The sequence below is a fragment of the Scatophagus argus genome, chromosome 12, assembly GCF_020382885.2.
Source record: "Scatophagus argus isolate fScaArg1 chromosome 12, fScaArg1.pri, whole genome shotgun sequence".
In the NCBI taxonomy this organism is placed as follows: Eukaryota; Metazoa; Chordata; class Actinopteri; family Scatophagidae; genus Scatophagus; species Scatophagus argus.
Window position 1 is genome coordinate 16,923,390 of NC_058504.1, and position 17,409 is coordinate 16,940,798.

Below are 17,409 nucleotides of genomic sequence, written 5' to 3' on the forward strand. Positions count from 1 at the left end.
TCCATAATTCAATATCCCACCTCTTACCGCTAAATCGTACACACTACAACCTACTTTACTGTTTGTCAGCAAACTATCAACTCGGTTATTAGATATATGGGAGAAAAACACCCCGTGCAGTCACAAACATATGGGCAATTAAGGAGGAGGCAAACACACACACACACACACAAGCACACACACTCTTTATGAGTCCTTATTTCATCAGTACTTCCAGGTCATCTGCTGTCCCCCCCTCGGCGTTACGGAAGCCTCCAGTTACCGCTGAGGCCCTGGAACACTTTGAGGTCAGCAGAATCCTGGGATCCGCTATTTTCACAAGCTAATCCAATCGCAGCTCCCTAAATTAGATATGCAAAAAATAAAAAAGAAATTAATTTTCTGCTGATGACCGGGTATGCAAATGATGACTCAATTATGGTGGGCTGGTGCGTTTGCAATTAATAACCTTGGAATCATCATTAACTAATGTGTTTAGGAGGAAACTTGTCAGGCTAACCATGTTCACCATGCCATCAGTAATGCATTAATGAATTAGATTCATTAGAGAAAGGAGCCTAGCTGGGGAGGGGACGCAGGCCTGTTTCTGACCTGTGGAATTAGTCTTAAACAGTTCTCTATTCTTAGTCAGTGGCCTGTCACTTATTTGGAGATGATATATTTTAAGTCAAAAACCCCATCTTTTTCAATCTTTCATAAGTTGAATTTGTGCTACATTGATTGTACAGTCACCTGAAACACAACATATTTAAAAATAACAAAATGACAACTGACAAAATCACAGACAAGAGGTAACTTTAATTCAACATTGTGAGAGTCCAAAAGTTATCTTACAGCTCAATTTTCATCAAAAACAATAACAATCTATACAGTAGAATTTTTTTTCTTCCCTTATATCATAGAGCTGTTCAGTGTATTTGCAGTCAAAGACAAAACTGAGGAAAAATAGACACCAGCTATTTGGTTTGCATCTTTTTTTTTTTTTTTTTTTGTTTGTTACCTAAATACAAAACTTTGTCACCCAGTACCAATATTCATAATCAGGATGGGACTTATGCTTACAAAGAAGCCATTGTATGACAACAGACCTCTGTAGTTCATTTGAAACAGATATGGTGCAGCCCCTCCCACCTCGGCCCAACCAGCACAGGCACACAAGTGCCTGAAAAACACTCGTCTGTCAGCAGGCGCCTCTGTTAAAACGTCCTTTCTATCCACTTAACAAAACCAGGCTCTAGAAAAGAAAAGCAGAGAGAAAAGCCCTATTCTCTGTCCAGCAACAGCTTGAAGACACACGGCAGACACAAAGAAAAGACTATAGAAATGGCTAAGGGGCCAAAGGAGCTCCCTTTCATGCTTCCTCACTTGTTCTTGTTCTGTTAACTTGTAATGAAGCTGTATTGTCCAAAGGCTAATAAAGGGAGAGAGGGACTGGGGGATCAACTGTCAAATATTGGAGTCAGCCCTACGACTCCATGTGTTGGATTAAAATTGTGCTGTGACAGTGCTTGTCTTCACTGTGCTCCCCGTTGTACTACAATTAACACAGCTCTGTGTTGTCATACTGTTGTGATCCTGTGGTTAATGAGAAATATTACCAGCATGCAGTCGAAATTTTTTCATTAATTTAAAAAAAAAGCTACATAATAGCTACAAAAAAGACACAAAGTGTTTCTGTGAACACTAAAGTGCAATGAGCACAGCTGGGACAGGCCTTTCAGTGACGACTGTCCTTCAAAGTGTGCCATTGCCATGGTATTATAGTACATCGGGGTGTGTGTGATTGTTGAATTATGGCTCTTTGTCTTCTAGTCTGGCTTCACAACCAAACAGAGTGGGTTTGTGCTTCGTCCCCAAGTTCCCATGAATTCCTCTGTGGCAATGGACAATTGTGGTGAGGGTAGAAAACTGTACACGTGATTGAATGAAGAATGGGTTTGCATTGTTAAGGCATCTAGACTGCTGGTAAAGATTACAGTGACAGAAAAAAAGAAAGAGTATATAGATACAGTATGTAAGCAGGCATAAATAACATAGGAAAAGTAAAAAAAACAGAGGGGGGGGGAAAGAGGAACTCAAAGAAAGAAAAACACAGAGCAATTTCTTAGTTCTCTCGGTTTCAGCACACGAAAAAACAAAGTGTCAGTCAAGAGAAGAACCCATGCATATTATCAGCTCAAGAACAGTATCAATCTGAAAGCCTCAAAGAGTTCAAACAAAAAGATATAGATTTACAGTATATATTAATGTGTGTATATATTCTTAAAAAATCTACTTCAACCAAATACTCTTAATAAGATGCTACTTTTTTTGCCATACAATAAACATTTTCATAAGGAAAAAAACTGAAATTTTTTTTATTAACTTACAAATAATACAAAAATAGACAATGGCATGTTTTTGAATCAACAAATGAAACCATGGTATACCAATGCAAAACAATCAACATACAAAACAAATAAGATAAAAAAAAGGGTCACATTTAAATAGTGAGAGACAATAGTAAATAATGAAACAAAACACTGTGAAATATGTTCACTTACTGTATTGAACTTACACAACACAGTTAAACAAGGGTGAGAGGCAATGTACAAATACAAGGGATAAATACATTATTTATAGGATATTTTACAGGAATCCCCTTTTTGTATCCAAATCCAAGTTTCTCGTGTTTAGCAGAAGAGATATTGACAACACACAGTAAATCTATCTTCTGTACTGAGAAGCTGCCTTAAGACATTTAATGTTTACATTTCAAACTATAGCTATCGCAAAAAAGAAAAGCAATGTCAAATGAAAACTCAACATTTTTCTTATATACAAAAATATATCACATATATCACGCAATTATTCTAATTTGATATTTACTAGACTCCTTCAGAACAGTGCTGGCTGGACGCACACATCCTCTGGCTTTTCAAGTCTTCCCTAAAATCTCAGACAAAATGTCAATTTTGGCTAAATCATCAGATTTTTCTTCGCACGACAAGCAGAGAAGCATATTGCAAACAGCTCAAACCTCACAGTTTTATTAAAGTTCAAATAAACAAACCAAAAAAAAAAAAAAAAAAAAAAAAAAAAAAAAAAAGAAAGGCATGTTTTCTGATGTTGTATTAGCATAGGGTGATTTCGTTATACCACTTTTAGATTTATGGGATAATTAGCAGCACAACTGAGGGTTGATTTTGTTTTTTTCTTTATTTCTTTGCTTTTTTGAGTTGTTGACCTTAGTTCCATTTGGCCAGCGTGTTCTTATGTGGTTTTAGTGAGCAAGCTGAGCTACAGAAAGGGTCTTCTATTGTGACAGAGGTTACGTAAACTTCACGGCCAAACCAACACTTCCCCGTTGTTTGCGCGAGTTACAGATTGCAAGACGGCGTGGGGCCTCCAGTAATCAAACCCAAACCTTACAGGCATAAACATAAAGATAAATAAATGCTCTTTTCATGAGGTCAGTGTCACACTCTGGGTAAACTATCAGTCTCTATACACTCCGTCCAAAGGTGTCAGAGAAGCTACACTAATTCAACCAAGAGGGAAATTACATCAGAAAGGTTTGTATTGTCCCCTTTTTCTCCTCCCATATCCCTTCAGATGAAATCCCAATGGAAAGGCCTGAGTTTAACAGAGTCCTGCGTCTTATCTTGAGCTCCGGAGCTTAACAGAGGCTCGCCAGACTCTGCTACTGTGTCTTTTCCTCTCAACATTCCCAAATCTCCAGCTATCCCAGATCCTCTACATGGGCGGAACGATCATCCCAGGAATCGCTGCTTTGTGGGAAAAGAGGGGGGGGGGGGGGGGGGGGGGGGGGGGGAGAGAGAGAGAGAGAGAGAGAGCGACAGAGAGAGAGAGAGAGAGAGAGAGAGAGAGAGAGAGAGAGAGAGCAAAAGAGAGAGGTCAGTCATGTGATTGCTGGGTTTCATCTGTCATCACAACAGTCACATAACAGAAATGTGCTCCAGCATCTGGCGAACAAAGACGACTCTCCCTCATTATCTCTTCATTCCGAGGCCCCAAAATCAAAACATTTTCCTCTGCTGTGCCACCGACGGCATCATTCAACTTTTTGCAGGCTTTCTGAATAGCTTCGTGCAAGATCTGCCACTGTTAATTGTTAGCAGTTAGTGTGAGCCCATTGTGCATCATGGAGCATAATTCAAAGCTGAAGGCGAGATGCAGTGACATGGGATGACAGAGGTGATGAAATTACACTCAACACTTGAACATGGAAATGGAATCCATTTTATGGTGAGCTTTAGTCACGTTTTTGCCTTCCTATAGCGTGCTTTTTCCTCTAGCTCCTTCATTTTCACTTCCTCACTCCCACAAACCCCTCATCCCTTTCCCTTCCCCCCTTTTTACACTGCCTTCATCACAGGGAGGAATTTTTCATATAACATATTGGCTCCCCATTGATCCTCCACTCTCTTCAATTCACTAATTCCCTGGTTATTTCCTAAGTGTCTCTGACTGTGTGTGTGTGTGTGTGTGTGTGTGTGTGTCAGTGTGATCAGTGCACAGTGGCCAGTGGCCTTTGGGTCACCATGGTCAGCGCTCATCAACGCCGACAGAGGAAGTGAGGAAGTGCTTAGCTTGGGGCTCTGATAAAGATTCCCATCCATCATTTCTCTCTCTCAGGATCTCAGCACCATACAACATCCTGCCTAGACGGACAGATCTCGCACTGCACTGAATGGAAATGGAAGAACAGAATGACCTGTGGTGGCATAACAGCCCCCCTCAACCACCTCCCAACAGAGACACCCACTGGACCACAGGCAGGAAGCAGGAAGTGAAAACAGGAAAGGGGACACATATGGCGTGGCATGCTGTCTCTCTGACAAGTCAAGAGTGAGAAATAAAAACAGAAGAGAAGGAAGGGTAGGGCAGGATGAGATGGTGGTGCAAATGAGCATTGTGGGATAGTGTGGCAAGGAAAGAAATGGAGAAAAAGTAAAATGAAAAAGAGGCATAACATACTTCAGGAGAAGGCCAGGCCCTGCAGAGCGTTGGCTGATGAGTACTTGCTAGAGTCCACAAAAGACTGATCTACGGCAGGGAAGGAGAGTGGAGGTGTTCAAGGAGGGAAAAGAAAGGAAAAACGGGGAGTGAAGAGGAAGAAGGAAAATTGGAGGGAGAAGTAGGAGTAAAAGTGAGAAATTTTTATTATAAGGAGGTGAAGAAAAGCAGGATTAAAGCTTGATGGAAAGATATAGAAAGGAACGTTATCTTGGAAGTTTTTTCCACATATAAACACATGGAACAGTACCTTTGAATTCGTGAGATACCATGTAATTAAACGCCACTTGTTTAGCGGCTTACCTTGCAGGCTGTTAGCATTAGCGCTGGTGCATGTGGGTGGAGGGGAGTTCTGGGGTCGCACAACAGGGGCGAATGCGCTCTTCTGCTTGACGGCGGCAGACACCATGTTGGCCGGGGAGAAGGAGAAGATGCCGGAGGAGCTGCTGCAGTTGGAGGGCAGGCTGGTCGACGAGGCCATCGTGGGGCTTGATGGGACAACTGAGAGAAGAGAGACGGGTAGGACAGGGGGGTTAAGGGGGTCATGGGGTGCACGTCAGGGAAGAATGGCAGGGAGGAAAGATGAAGACGGAGAGGGGAGTGATGAGGTTAGAGAGAGGGCCGAGGGCAGAGGACGGGCAGACGGGAGGAACAGAAAGGGACTGGTCAATGGATGATGGCAGGAGGGATAATATTTTGGTCTCAGATCAACTGGCTCAGACTTTTTTTTGGCAACCTCTTTTTTTTGTTAAGCAATCACATGGCAATTAGTTATTCCATAGCTAAGACAAAAATGTGTTTAGTTGGAAACTTACATCGAAAACAGCCCAAAGCATTTTTCCCCTCTGATCAGTCTGTTTTGATGACTCATCCTGTTTTTCAAAGGGCGCAACAGCTTGATAAACAACTTCCCGTCAACTCAAGGTGCTGTACCCTTATTTTTTTTTTGCGGGGGGGGGGGGGGGACTTAAAAAAAGCCTTTTTTCACAAATCATGTAAGGGATTTTAAAAAACATCCAGAGCAAGTGATTTCAATAAATTTCAACACATGAGCTGACAACATCTAGTTGCCAGCAATCAATTCTTTATGTAGTTATTGCCGTCTTGAGCATAGTTTAGCATGGCTCCTGATCATATGTAGCCTTCTAATCAGTGTTATAATCTAAAGCCTGCGATGAAATTCATCTGTGTGAAGACATGGCTGTAGAAGCTTACTGTTGTAGGGGCTATTCAAAGGGTGAACTACTGTACCTAGTCAGCTAACTAGGAGCTAAGCGCTAACTCAGCTGGGCAGTAGGAACATGCTGACTCTAGGTGATTTGTTTTCAGCATCATACCACATTTCATTCAAGAAAGACACAGGACAAAGCTCTACATATGCTCACTTACAGTTAGCTAATAAAAACACTTGTCACACACTTTTTTAAAGACTTAGGTAGGTCCTTAACTCCTGTCTCATAGTTGTCTGTAAAACATGTTTTTGTTGTGAAGAATGTATGTCTACTCCAACATAAAAGTTGAATTAAATGGATAATAAGCTGATAGCTCTCCATTGTGCATTATTTGACTACTTGTTCCATCAAAGGTCAGCATTGTCAAGATGGCTTGATATTTGTCAATGGCCAAAAAGTTCTCCAAACTCTACTGATAACCATGATTCCATTAATCTACACATAAGACAGCAATGTAGCAGTCTGAAAGAAGCTCCAACCAGAAATAGGCTTTGTGCAACATAGATTTTATCTGGAAAAGTTGATGACTACTGTCACAATCGAAATCTTAAGGCTTATCCACAGACAAAACTGACAAGAGGGTTATTTTCCCAACCAAAATCCTGTCTTCTTCTGATATCATCCTATCCATCCACTTCTTCTACATTTGTCTTTTGTCTGCTAATACGCTAAGAGCATTTTCCCCCTCAGTGATTTTACAATCAACCAAGTCGTATTTCACCTGCACTCTGATATCTGCTTCTGCCTTTATTGTTGTTATTATCCAACACTTAGCTTTTATGGCTCTTCCTGACAAATCCTCGCAATAAAGTCATAATCCATTTATGAAGGGGCCTAACTAATCAATTAATGAAAATTGGACCTACAAAGGCAGACCGAGGGGCCATTGATTGAAAGTGTCTGTGTGGGGCCGATGAGCCTGTTAAAATACTTGTTAACACCCAGGAATCAAAGCGCTGAAATGGAATTGCTTCTCTAGCAATTAGTTTATTGATTTAATCAAGGGTCTTTAATGTGGAGGGTGAATGAGTGTGAGTGTGAACAGGGGTAGTGGGTGGTGTGTTGGGGTGGGGGTTCTAGGTGATCTGCGCCCTTGGCCAATAAAGTGGGGATTTGCGTTCGACTCTGTTCTTAAAGAAACAGATGAGCCAGCTGAACTGCATGACTTTCTCCTTGGGTGTCACTTATTATTTCCACCTCCTGTTCTCAAATCCTGTCAAATCCCTATTCTTTTATCTTCAAAAGACAAAGAGTCAGTCTTTTTTCTTTGTGTACCTTGATTTTGTCATCCCCTCTTGGTTTCAGATCTAGGATGTGGTGTATTTACTCACTAGCATAGGGCGAATTGCCTGCAGATCCATTGAGGAAGTTGGGCGAGGTGCCCAAGGTTGCCATGCCAGAGTTAGCGTAGCCATTCATGCTAGTGGAGACAGAGCTGTAGCTACTCTGCTGAGGAGTGGAGCTGGGGACATAACCATGAGGGGACACACTGCTTGTACTCCTACTGAAACCTAGGGACAGGGAAAGAGAGGGAGATAAAGAGAATAGGTGAATAAGAAAATAGGTGTTAGGAGCACAGCAGATGGCAGACAAATCCAAACGAGAAAGCCTACATGCAATGCTGCCAAATGCTCTTTTTCCCACACAGCTAATGGACAATGCAATAAAAGCCCAAAGAAATTTTCAACAAATCTTAGATAGCATATGGCAGAGCAAGAAAGCAATGAACAGGGCGCAGAAAGAATGATATGAAAGAGAACCTGCTGCAATCCAACCAGTAAAACAAGAGGCCTTTAACCTTACTGGCTCCTCTCCAAAATTAGATATATTGATAAGGCAATTAACACTAAAAGGCCTCTGCAGCTATCTTGTAATTTATAAAGAATGAAGCCAGTATTTCTGACAGGGCCTTTTTTTCCTTTATTCTTTACAGGGCCAGTGAACCAAAAGAGGACAATATGGAAAGAAGACTGCACATATACATCTCAGGTCCAACATGCTGACACTGGAGAGGGAAAAAAAAAACAGCTGGAACTGAATATCAGGAATTTCTTCTCTCCAGCACAACAAGGGCTGCACTTTTCCACTGTAATAATCACTGACTTGATTATTAGGTACTGCCAATTCCCCATCCTCATCTGTTGAGATGAGATGGAAACTGTAGGCCAGAAGTCACGCAGCTGATGTCTGCGTTTTCTTCACATCTGAACATGTATTCAGATATAGATGAAGGACACAGCAAGAGGCGAGGAAGCACATTGTAAGTATTGAGACATATCCAGAGGCTGGTCCATCCACTCTCCTCTCCTTTCCCCTGATACATGTGATGAATCACCACTGACTGCACCCACATCTCTCTCTGTCAGACAGGGGCCAACCCCAGCCTAATATACACACCCGTAGGACCCACTCATATTTCTCCATCGCACTCCATTCCTGGCTCTCTTTTTCTCCATTCTTCACTCTCTTACCTTCGTTCTTTCCTCGTCTCAAGTTTTCCCTACTTCTCACTGCTGCCTCCCCTCCTCCTGTCCTCCTTTTTCAGAATCTTTTTTATTTTCTCCCTGCACTTAAATCACCCTTTCTGCATTTCCCACATGAAAAATAAAATGTCTCATCACACTATTAATCTTCACTATGCATCCCTCTTTCCAAAAAAATTAAAAAAAAAATCCTTCCCACATTTCCCATGATTATAGACTCTAATTGTTTCCTGTTAAATTTGCTCACCCTGATTGGCTGTCTGTGCCACGTCTGACCCAGTGAAGGAGTTTACGGCCATCATGCCAGCATGGACGGAGCCGCTGCCAAGACTGGCTAGCTGGTTGTGCCCCCGTGGCACTGTTGTGTAGAGGGCCTCTGCAATATCTGCTGCTCGTTTCAGAATCATCTCCTGACAATGAAGAAGGAAAAAAAGAGCTGTGGTCAGCGACAAAGGCAGAAGAGAAGAGAAGAGAAGAGAAGAGAAGAGAAGAGAAGAGAAGACGCAGGCTTTATGGTCTCACAAGAATGCTAGATCTCCACTTGAGATATGGTGAATGTAAACCTAGAAGGCTGAGTGGTTTTTATCAGTGGTCACTGGGAGTGGTGGGATTGGTTCCAGTAAATGGAGGAAAGCCTCATTAACAGACTCATCAAATCTTTAGCCAGCCTTTTCCTCCCTGCTTCATGTTTCCATACTCTTCTCCTCCTCATCTTCCCATTCTCCTCTCCTCCCACTACATTTAGTTTCCATTGTACTTCCCCTCCTTGCCTCCTCAACACATGAGCTGATATAAGCATCAGCTTATTCCCGTGTGCGTTTGTTGGTCCGAGATCTTGCCTGAACACAGCACGGTGCTGCGGGGCTGGTGGAGATGTGCTTTTGATGCTGTCAAGGGTCAAAACCCCCCAAAATATAATTTCATCTGGGGACAAATATTGACATTTGTGCGCATGCTTTGTCATGTGAGTACTTACCTGGTTATTGTGAGGCATCCCATACAAAGCCTCTACCAGGTCTGCTGCTCTCTTTAAGATGACCTCCTACAATTAATCACAGAAAAGAGAAAAGGCGGGGAATCATGAGTATTATGGCTCAAAGAGTTCAGTCACTTTTATTACATTGCTCATCTTGCATTATGCTGTGAATGCAGACCTTCCTCTCTTGAAAAGAGTGCAAGAGAGGCAGGAGGCAGACGGACGAAGCAAGAGAAAGAGAAATGGCCCTGTCTCGGCACTATGTTACTTGCAGGGCAGTTGGGGAGAGCAGAGGTAAGATACTGTTATCTGTGAATAAAACATGAGCCTGTATCTCTTTATCAGTCAACCATCTTCTATGTCTCCTCTCACTGTCACTGCCGGATCATGAATCTACTGCACATGATCACACATCAATCTCATTTAACACAACACATCATCAGTTTGACGGCTATACAACTGTCCTCGTCAGCTGGGACACACCCGTCTCCTGCCCTGCATTAACCCTGGTAATGATCCAAGTGAATGGTCCTGCATTCACTTTGTGTGATAAATGTAGAACATCATTGCTCAGGTGAAAACCGCCGAGTGGAATTTCCCACATCAAACATTTATCCTTCCGTAGTGTTGCTGTTACTACACACTCATTTTCTTCCACTTACCTTCCTTTCTCTCCTCTCTCTGCTCTATTCTTTTCCCTCTCCGAGTGTATGAGTGTGTGACTCCAGGCAGTCGTTATATGTGTGTGTGATGTAGACACCTACAGCCCTACAAAACCCTTTTTAAAAGTTAATGTGCCGGGGCCAGGATATATGCTGGAGGCGCGACAACCAGAAAATTGCAGCCCCCCTCCCCTCCAACCTTCCTCTCGTTTCTTTCTCTCCCTCCTTCTCTTCCACTGGCGCACACACACGCTGTGCGCTATACCCTCCTGAGTGTATCCCTCGCTGTGAACAAGCCCTGGAGCATGTGTGCTCTCTGTTCCGTGACACACCGCCTTTCAATCAGACCTCATATCACACACAGAGGCGAAACCGCACACTCAGCCACGCACATGTGGAGGCTGTCGAGCACGCCCGGGACATGACGAGAGGGTCAGCAAAGCAATAAAGATTGTAGAGCGCTGTCCGAGGTGCTAAATTCACTCAATAATGGGAGCGCTGCCTCTGTGTTAACCTCCCATTACTAGCACTATCTGGGGGAGGCAGAGAGGGAGGCGTGGGTGGAAAAGGGGGAGAGATGGAGACCAGAGAGGAGGCCGGCTCGAGGTGATTGAGAAATGTAGAGGCCCTAGGAAGGTAAGTGGTTCTTTAGTATGTATGCACTGCTTCTCGCTTCCTTCTCTCAGCTTTTCCTCGACTCACCATGCCTCCCAGGGATTGCTAGATAGGTAGATGGATGGATGACAGGAGGGAGGGGAGGAGGGGAAATGAGGGAAGAGTGAGGCATTAGGACACAAACAGATCAGCAGCTGGAGTGTAACGGTGTTCAGGGAAGACACGTGAAACCTTAGTCACTTCATCTAAAATATTTTTCGCCTGGGTCTCATAGCCTCTCAACTTTTTTTCTTTCAGATCTATTCTCCTTTCTGTCTGTGCATCTCCATCTCTAATGTCCTCTCTCTCTCTTCACCTGCCTCTCCAAACTACTTTCTCTTGTCTCTCTCTCCTTCCCTCCTTCCCCTCCTCTTCTTTTCCATTCTCTCTATTAATCACTCTCTCGTGGTCCTGTGCCCTGTCTGTACCTATCAGTCTCTCGTTAGCAAAGGGATCTGTCCAGTAGCTAAACGCGATTAGGCAGCGCTCCAGAGTCGTTCTGATAAACAGATAAATGTGGTTAGCGCTGTGCTGCCTCCCCAGCTCTGCCGCTGTAAGGGGAGACCATTTCCTGGGCGCAGGGTCTCTTCCCGTAAAGTCAGGCCCACAGAGACGTCAACAGGAAGGGGAACCTGATCCAGAGCAGAGCCTGGCCTCGTCTGGCAGGGCGGTCACTCATTAGCTGGCCCCAGACCCCCAGCTACACCACAGCCTTAGCTAAACACCCTGCAGTCTGGCTGTGTCTGAGCTACCCAGCACTCCCTCCGTGCTCTGACTGCCTGACTATTAGCCACAGCACAGTATGAGGGATGTTTTCAGCTGGACACTGGATCATTACCACAATATACACAGATAGAATGGGCATTGACAGATACCCTGCTTATTCTCTGCTCAGTGTGTGTATGTGCGGGTTCATTAAGAATCCTCTCAAATAAGGTACCTCTAGAATGGAACACATTATAATCCCAATCAATTTAATCATGATTAAAAACTGAATGAAGAAGAAGAAGGAGAAGAAAAAAAACACAGAGGCTTTGCCAGTGAATGAGTCATGAATGGACATTTGTAGCACAAGACTTTACCAGTCTATGCCCCTCTCCTGCCCCTCTCTCTGATGATTGAGGCCAACAGTTGAGAGAAGTGTGGTCAACAAACTGTTATTACCTCAATAAAGGCACAAATCAATAGAGCTGAAATGAACAACCGGGCCTGCCAGCTACCGCTGTTCATTTAGAAGAGAAAGAGACACTACGGTGTAAGTGAGGAAGAGGAGGAGAGGAGATGGATGGATACAAAGATATTTAGAGAGATACAGGGGGTTGATAGGCTAAAGACCAGAACTCACCAGGACAAGTCTTGCATCCACCAGACATGACACACAGTGAGGACAAGTCATTTCTCTATCTTCCTTGTGCATCTACCTGGACTCTCCATCTCTGCCTCATGGTGGCTTCTTTCCATGGAGTGTTTGTGTGCGTGCACTTACAGGCTACGTGTGTGTGTGTGTGTGTATGTGTGTGTTGGTATGCGTACATGTACGTGTGTGCTGGAAGTAATAAAGTCCACCCGGGGTTGACTTCGATCCACTGACCCAGCAGGAGGTAAGACTGGACAGCTATGATGGATCACCTAACCTGCTTCTGCCTCTCTCTTCCTCTCTCCCCTCAACCTCCTTTCCTCGCTCTCTCACTCTTTTCCTCCCTCCATCCATCCCTTTCCTCTCCCACTTTGGCAGTCCAAATGACCTTATACTCAGGAGAAGGATGAATAGAGTTGCTTGTGTGTCTGCTATGCAAATAAAGTGTTTGTTTGAGCAGAAAATGACCATGAACATATGATATAATGTTTACATGCGTGCCATATAGTGTCATGTATAGCCTCCTGTCTACAGCACAGTCATTCCTCTGTATGTGAGGTCATGCTGCCCTTGTGCCATGTATATCTATATATGCTATGAAACCTTAGAAGTTGTCAATACCTCTCTGTACCAGTGTTACCAAGAAAAATCTGGATAAAATAACTGCATGTGGCAACCGGCATGATCACGTACACATGACAGGAGTGGAGGCACTGTACCTTGGGCAATCTCTCTTGGTCTCCGGGATGTCTGGGGATGACCTTCTGTAACCTCTGGAAGCCATAGTCTATGGTTGGCTCGTTTAGCGCTAGGCACAAACAGAAAGAGAGACAGGAAAAAAAAAGAAACATTTAATGCTCGATTCTCACTAATGAAAACACCTACTTTTCAACAGCAACCGAGAGATACAGCAGAAGAAACGAGTGACTCTCTTCTACTGCAGAAATGACTGAATTAAACACGGTTTTACATGAATATTTCAACATTAAACTAAACATGCTGAAAATGTGGGTGTTCTCTATTAAGTCTGGTGTGTGTCTTTGTTTGCCTGTGATGTAATGAATCTCTCTCTGTCGCCTGCTTTGGTGGTTAATAAAAAGACTGTCAGGAATCTGGCAGAGTGTATGTGTGCATGTGTGTGTGTGTCCTGTGGTCTTGCGTTGATCAGCGACTAATATAAGCAATTACAGAGCCTGGTTCCAATATAACAAAGGCTTGATCGCTCCGGGGAACAAGCTAAACACACACACACACACACACACACGTAGAAACAGACGCATACACTCTGATGCGAGTGTGCACACACACACACACACACACAAACACACACACACAGTCAGATCATCCAGGCAGCAGGGAGAAAGCACTCTCTCAGTATGCTGTGGTCGTGCTACGGTAATTGAATATGAGAAGATTTACCATGAATATTTAAACATTAGAATAAATACAATGAAGATCTGAGGCTTATAGTACAAACACTTCAGAGGAGGATTGTTGGATAAGTGCTCTCTCCTCGTAATTCATTCCTAATGTACTCTCTTTCTTACTCTTCTCTGTCTTTTACCCTCCCATGTCTCTTTGTGGGTTGCCTGGGGAGTCAATGAACATACATGGATAACAGTTCTGACTTCTTTTCTGACCTACAACCTATAAGATGCTGTTTTGGTAGTACAACGTTTTTGTACTTGTATGTGTGCAAAAAGTGAAAGAGAAGGCGCCATTATGTCTGAGGATTGTCTGTATGTGTCCATGCCGTCCGTCTGTTTCCCCCGTGGGTCGCAGCTTGGACGTTTCCTGAGGGCTGATGCCCTGCTCGCCTCACATCTGAGCAGCCAGGCTGACTAGGCGGCCTCCAGAAAAAAAGGCCCCTAGAGGCTATGAGTACAAGCTGTCTTGCTGGACCTCTAGTGACTTCACCATGGCTCCTCCTGAGCAGCTCGCTCAGACACACGAACCAAAAGAGAGCAAAGGAGCGAGAATCGGCAATGCTCTGTTTTGGCAACACAAACGTATTTGGACAGCTCTCCCAGTGGACCATTTCAGTAATCCATGAGAGTGAAAGAAAGGAAAGGTGAATAGCTAGAAGCAAAGACACTGCAGAGGGAAAAAAAAAATCAGTAGAAGATGCCAAAGGCAGGCTCAACTTCTGAAGAATGACACACATTTGAGCCAGCTGGTCTGCTGATAAAATAAGCCCAAACAATGAGATGATCACATGCAACAAATAAAGTATGAATTATTTCTGAGGACAAATATTTGACATTACTTCCCTATTCTCTGATCTCTCTAAAGCCTTAAGGAGGATTTGCCCTGGATTAGGCCTGCAGTCTGAGGAGGGGATTGTTCCGACAACATCCACTCTTTTCGTCTCAAAGGCTTTTGTTTTTATGATGAATTTTTTATCAGTTCTCCACAATGTGCCAAATGAGCCTCGAGTGAACAATAGCATAAAAACCCCAAGACATACAGAGACACCCCCTATTACAAATAAAGAGACAATTTTGGTAATTGAGAGAGGAAGTGATATTGTCTCTGCTCATTTTCAAGGACCATAAACCAGAAGAGGAGTATGTTGGGGACAATGCACACCACTAACTACCTGGCTGTTTCTCTTTGGGGATTATCTTGGTGTTTTATGCGTTTATATCTATGCTCAATATCTCACATTTCACAACAAGAATTAGTACTGGAAGAAAGAAAAAAAAACCTCTACTGCCTCGAAAGAGAAGTGGTGTGCAGGTACGCTCCAGGATTCAAAGCACACTCTCCTATACAGGTATATTTATAATCCTTAGCTGTCGCTCTCCAGAAGAGCAAATCAAAGCCAGTAAAACATAACTGCCATAAATAAATGAATAGATGAGCAACAACCCTGGACTGGAGGGATTCACCTAGCAATCACCCACATCAGATCAGATCAATGCTCATGGAAATTTCATGAAGCCTAGAATCCACACCGCTTCATATTTCACTATAATAACCCACAGATCCGCAGGGGAGTGTGTATGAAGGGGTGAGGGGCTAGGAGAAGGAGGAAAAGTGGCTCGGGTGGAGGGGTGCTGGAGATATGGGCGGAATAAAGGGGAGGAATTGGGAGGGTGTTTGGGGCGCATAGAGTAGGTATGGGGGGGAGTGAAGGATAATTGAGAGGTCAGTATGGTGGAGTCGTCCTGGAAACACAAGAGAGGAGGAGGGGAAACTACAGTAAGTGTCCAGTAGGGCTGTCTCTTCCTGTGTCACAACACTGTGTGTGTGTGTTTGTGTGGAGGGGGGAGTGCACCGAGTGTACTTGCAGGGTGAGGTAATTGGCTCTGAGGCTCAATGTTAACACCTTAACAGGCCCTCAGACAGTGGGTAAGGAGCTGATCATATCACAACCCTCTGTTTCTCTCTCTCTCTTTTTCACTCTTTACTCCTTCGTTTCCCCTCTCCCTCCTCACATCCCTCTCACCTTCCCCCCTCTATCCCTCCCCTCTGCAGTCTCCAGTGCTCAGGTGTGATCTCATAAGCGCTGCCTGGCGATCGATGCCGCCAGTGGCAGGGGGTTCAATAGCCCTGAATTACGGCTTCATTTCTCCCCCCCAACCCCACACACACAGATGAGAGTTGCCCCCCCTCCCATCACTACCCACACACACACACAACACCCCCACTGACTACTCACAATCCAGATCAATACCTTACAATCTAATTTTTATCCATTTTTCCATAAACCCAGAGATTGCGTTTATTTGCAGAATCCGACAAGCTAAATAAAGCATCGCTTGAACATGTCAGGGAGACTAATGCATGGCTGGAAATTCATACACAGAAAACAGATGAGTAGAGCTTTTTGCTCCTAAAGGAAAGGAGAGGCTGAGGCTGAGAGAGGAGGAAAGGATGAAGGGAAGGTTGGGGGGTGTGGTGGGGGGCTAAGAGATTCTACAAATCAATGGAGGTGTGGATGCTACTACAACCTAAGCTCTAATTATGTGCTGCAAAAAGTGCATGTCGACAGTTAACAATACCTGACAGCATGGATCCTCACTGGGAAAATGCAAATTTTGAAAATCTGGAGGAAAGTGAACTCTTGAATTAAGATGTAAGAAAACATAAGAAAATCATTCCCCCCAGTGAATGCAGCTCATTTCGGCGGGGTATAAAATAATCTACGTTCGAAATTCATTTACATCATCATCATGGACCAGATGCTCTTGTAATAAGAACGGAGCATGCTAAAGAGGCAAGACAAGCCACATGGTGCAGAAAATTAATCTCAATCTCAAATAGAGGTGTGAATTTCCTCACTGTTAAGAATTGTGCGCAGTAAATGTGAGTGTGCACAGCTATCTCAGCTGGCCCTGCCTCCAGCTGGAGACCAGCCGTTTTAATCAGCAGCAGGCCTCCAACCAAGCTCAATAAAAGACAGCATTCACAAATGGGAGCAAGACGAGTAATTGACCAGCTCGTGGTTGCACCCCACATTTATTGCCAGATGACTACATGCTGCATTTGTGCGTCTCTGATATGTGAATGTGTGAATGTGCTGATGCGAGAGCGAAGGTGTATCACATGTGCATATGAATGCAGAGTGTATCGGTATCAGTAAAACATAGGCAAAAGATTTTCTCGTTGATTCTCTGGCAAACTGCACCAACATCATGATGCCAACACAACCAGCATCAGATATATTAGTATCCTGAAGTATTCAGAACACCATCGTCAGCGGGTGTGAACTGTTTAATTCAGGCTAAAATAAATCAGAACTTGCATGTTAATGCTTGTGACACTTTCAGTGGCATCATCTGTGTTTCACTCCTTTGTCTGTAGTGTGTAAAACGACAGACAGCTGACAGTCCTTCCTCTACTTCTAAAACTAATTTGGACCACAGAGGCAGGCAGAGAAAGACGGAGAGAAATGTCAGCAGCTTCCCGGCTGGTTTAAATTCTGTTCTTGACTTTTGTCTTTTCTCTTGCTGTTTGCTGCAACTGAGTGATGTTTCCTACACACCTAATCTGCACTCAGTGCTGAAAAACTACCCCTAAT

The 17,409-nt window shown here is 43.8% G+C and overlaps 1 protein-coding gene across 4 annotated transcripts in view; it reads right to left on the reverse strand.

The window, feature by feature from the left end:
- Positions 1-778: 778 nt before the first annotated feature.
- Positions 779-17,409, reverse strand: part of ebf1a (EBF transcription factor 1a) — a 54,366-nt gene continuing 37,735 nt past the window's right edge. Inside the window, exons 11-17 of one of the 4 annotated variants that reach the window (XM_046406230.1) lie at positions 13,103-13,191; positions 9,711-9,776; positions 8,982-9,144; positions 7,583-7,762; positions 5,323-5,520; positions 4,981-5,049; positions 779-3,767 (exon numbers count right to left, since the gene is read on the reverse strand). In XM_046406230.1, coding sequence (XP_046262186.1) covers positions 4,982-5,049; positions 5,323-5,520; positions 7,583-7,762; positions 8,982-9,144; positions 9,711-9,776; positions 13,103-13,191 — 764 coding nt within the window. In that variant the 3' untranslated portion in view covers positions 779-3,767; position 4,981. Of the gene's footprint in view, positions 3,771-4,980; positions 5,050-5,322; positions 5,521-7,582; positions 7,763-8,981; positions 9,145-9,710; positions 9,777-13,102; positions 13,192-17,409 lie in introns of all 4 variants that reach the window. The other 3 variants (XM_046406231.1, XM_046406232.1, XM_046406233.1) reach the window with 3 other exon arrangements.